The following is a 3,704-nucleotide window of genomic DNA, read 5'->3' as shown; positions in this document are numbered from 1 at the left end:
AATTTGAAGGCCTTGTCTCAACCTCCCTAAACTACACGGTTTGGAAAGTTTGGACGTCTCCGAAGTGTAAATTCTTCACTTTGTTGATTATGCAAAATAGAGTTTGGACGGCGGATAGGCTTTAGCTTAGAGGTTGGGACAATTGTGAGAATTTTCCTCTTTGCAACCAAGTCCAAGAAGCGGCGGAGCACCTCATGTACAATTGTCGATTACCTTGCGGATTTGGAAAGAGAGACTTCCTTGGTGTGGCATTCATTGTAGATCCCAGAGTCTTGAGTCAATGAACCAAACGTCCATATGTGGTGGACAAATATTGCCTTAGGAAGAGACCAATATAGGAACTCTATGGCATCTTTGATAATGCTCATCTCTTGGGAAGTTTGGAAGGATCGCAATGCCAGAGTCTTTCGCCACCATCAATCCACCACGAACATAATCATCACCAAGATAAAAGGATGAGGCTCGTGCTTAGTGCTAAGCCGGGGCAAAACATTTGAGCAATGTAATACCTAAGAGTAGGCTTTTATTAAAACCAGTGGCGGAGCTGCGCCTGGTGCTACCGGTGTTGTAGCATCGGTCCAGCACTGCAATGAGTGCGTCATAGATTTCAACGTGTACAAACATGAAATTCCTAGATGTTTAGCACCACTAAGCCAGTATTAGCACCACATTTGGAAAGTTTCTGGCTCTGCCGCTGATTAAAACCCTAGGGCATGTACTAGATATTTGTTATAAAACTCTAAAATTCTTCTCTATTAAATGGCAAATCTTTTACCTTGTTTTAAGAAAATATCTTGACAGAGTGGTGCTTGTTTGAGTCGTTGCAGTTCCGTGTCAGGCCGGGAAATTATTCTTTAGATATTCTTATTTTTTCTTTCGTGTCACGTTGACCACATACCTAACCCTAATAATCGAGTTTGCAGAATATATGCGTATCCCGTCGAATCCGAATCACACGGCGCAAAGCCACGTTCGGGCGTACACGCAAACCACAATTATATTCTGATTATCCAACGCCGCCGAAAGAGACCGCCTTTCCTTTTCTTTTCCCCAAACTAAAGCCGCCCCAGTCCCGAGCTCGGATCCGTGTCGCCATCGACCCGGCGTCTCTTCCCAGGCTACCAGTACCAGCTGATGGCCGAGCCGCTCCCGTTTGACCGGAGTTCGGGCGTGCGGATCCACCCGCCGGCTAATTGACCTTTTAATAGTAGCCGGAGAGTAGAAGCGGGGAGCTTGGACCTTGGACTAGGGGAAAAGGCAAGACTTGGTGGGTGATGGGCGGGTGCAGCAGCTCCTGCTGCGGGGATCAATCCGGCGCCGACAACCAGCTGCCGGAGCCGTTCCAGCTGCCGGCGCCCTTGCCCGCGTGGCCGCAAGGTCTGTGACGCCTTCTTCCCCTGTTCGTTGTTTGTACTTCTTAGCACTGGTAACTAATTTGGTTCTCCAATCGGTCCGTGGATCGGCGATACCTCTCATGCTATCAGCCTGAAGTAGTTTCATGATTAGAAGCTCTACTCACCGCGTGTGAGTTTGTACTACTTAATTTGTTGACCACTACTTTCTTTGCATCAATGTTGATCGTATTGTTGTTTCCTTCTTCCCAAAAGGGGATTTTTCTAGTATGACAACAGTACAATTTATCCTGTGAGCATGTTGTTTAGATGGTTATTTTGTGGTAGGTATGATCTTCGTTTAGGAATTTGCTTGCCGTAGTGGCTTCCTCTTGGTACTTGCCTTGGAAGTTGCTTCGGAAGCATCGATATGTTTTACTTAGAAGGCATGGCATATTATAAGGTACCAATCAATCATTGGTTCAAAGATTTTCTTTAGGGGCAAGAATATTGTTAATCATATAGTATGAGAGGATGTACACGGTTCATTTTTAGGAAGAAACAATTTCTGCAGTTAAGTTTCTACATGCTACCCAAAGTTGGTATTTTTGTTGTGATGGGGCTGCAATTTCCTTTTGTGTTCTTACTTTAGTAACAATGATTAAGCGCATGTGCAAAACTGTTCTGTTTCTGAAACTGCTTGTTATTATTTTGCCAAATAGATTTTCTTTCCTGAATGGTCGAACATTGTAGTAACTTTGTTTATCAACTACTTCACAGGAGGGGACTTCGCTAAGGGTGTAATATGCATAGGAGAGCTCTATGTTACAAATGTTAGCGAATTGCAGAATATATGGAGTTTCTCTGGAGCTACATTCTATGAGCCAAAAGAAGTTCCTGATGGTTTCCACTGCCTTGGGCACTACGCCCAACAGAATGACCAGCCTTTAAATGGCTTTCTTCTTGTTGCAAGGGAAGCAACTAGCTCTCAATTGATCAATAGCAAGCCCGCTCTTGTGAAACCATTGGATTACACCCTCGTTTGGACCGATGCTGACTCGTATGAAGATGACAATGGTGAATGTGGGTGCATTTGGTCGCCATCACCACCTGAGGGTTATGAAGCCCTTGGCTATGTGGTCACTAGAGGACTAAAGAAGCCATCACTGGAAATTGTTCGATGTGCGCGACATGACCTAACAGATGCATGTGAAAACTTTAGGTCAGTCCTGAATATGAAAAGTTCATTCCAAGTTTGGAACACAAGGCCTTCTGACCGTGGGATGGCAGGACGAGGTATACCCGTTGGTACATTCTATTGTCAAACAGATTCGGATATCACCGAGGAATCAGGCATTCCCTGCTTGAAGAACTTTGACCTGAATCTGAGAGCCATGCCTAATCTAGATCAGATTCATGCACTAATTGAACACTATGGCCCGACTGTTTTCTTCTACCCACAAGAGACATATTTGCCGTCATCCGTTTCTTGGTTCTTTGAGAATGGAGCTACCCTGTACAAGAAAGATATAAAGATGGGAGATGCAATACTTGCTGGTGGCTCAAACCTGCCTGCTGGTGGGACGAATGATGGTGAGTACTGGATTGACCTCCCTGATGATGATAGGTGTGAGTATGTCAAAGTTGGTAATCTGAAGAGCGCCAAGCTCTACACTCATATTAAGCCGGCTCATGGAGGGACCTTCACTGACATTGCGATGTGGGTGTTCTGCCCGTTCAATGGGCCAGCAACAATAAAGGTTGGACTTGCAAGCTTTGCTCTTCAGAAGGTCGGGAGGCATACCGGTGACTGGGAGCATTTCACCCTCCGCGTAAGCAACTTCTCGGGTGAACTCTCATCTATCTACTACTCAGAGCACAGCGGGGGCGGATGGGTGGATGCTTCGGACTTAGAGTTCATCTCAGGAAACAAAGCGATCGTCTACTCGTCGAGGAATGGACATGCAAGCTATGCCCATCCTGGCTGTTATCTACAGGGCTCTGAGAAGCTTGGCGTCGGAATGAGAAATGATGTCGCGCGGAGCGATCTGTCTGTCGATTCAAGCACGATGTATGAGGTAATCTCCGCGGAATACCTGGGAGACACCGTGGTGGAGCCGTGCTGGCTGCAGTACATGAGGGAGTGGGGCCCGGCCGTGACCTACAACTCACGGTCTGAGGTGGACACGGTGCTCAGCTTCCTGCCATTCTTTCTCCGGTTCACTGTGGAGGCAATATTCGACAGTCTTCCGGCGGAGCTGTATGAGGAGGAAGGCCCGACTGGACCGAAGGAGAAAGATAACTGGGAAGGAGACGAGCGGTGCTAGGTTGTATCGCCTTAAATTTATGTATAATGTATACATTGTATATATG

At 46.4% G+C, this 3,704-nt stretch overlaps 1 protein-coding gene across 1 annotated transcript; it reads left to right on the top strand.

Moving 5' to 3' along the window:
• Positions 1–1,056: 1,056 nt before the first annotated feature.
• On the top strand, positions 1,057–3,704 carry LOC124701388. Its single transcript, XM_047233439.1, has 2 exons — positions 1,057–1,377; positions 2,112–3,704. The coding sequence occupies exons 1-2, from the start codon at positions 1,275–1,277 to the stop codon at positions 3,656–3,658; spliced, it is 1,650 nt and encodes a 549-aa protein (XP_047089395.1). The 5' UTR covers positions 1,057–1,274; the 3' UTR covers positions 3,659–3,704.

The sequence above is a fragment of the Lolium rigidum genome, chromosome 3, assembly GCF_022539505.1.
Source record: "Lolium rigidum isolate FL_2022 chromosome 3, APGP_CSIRO_Lrig_0.1, whole genome shotgun sequence".
Taxonomy (NCBI): Eukaryota; Viridiplantae; Streptophyta; class Magnoliopsida; order Poales; family Poaceae; genus Lolium; species Lolium rigidum.
The sequence above is the reverse complement of the archived record's forward strand: the minus strand, read 5'-3'. Positions and strand labels throughout refer to the sequence as shown.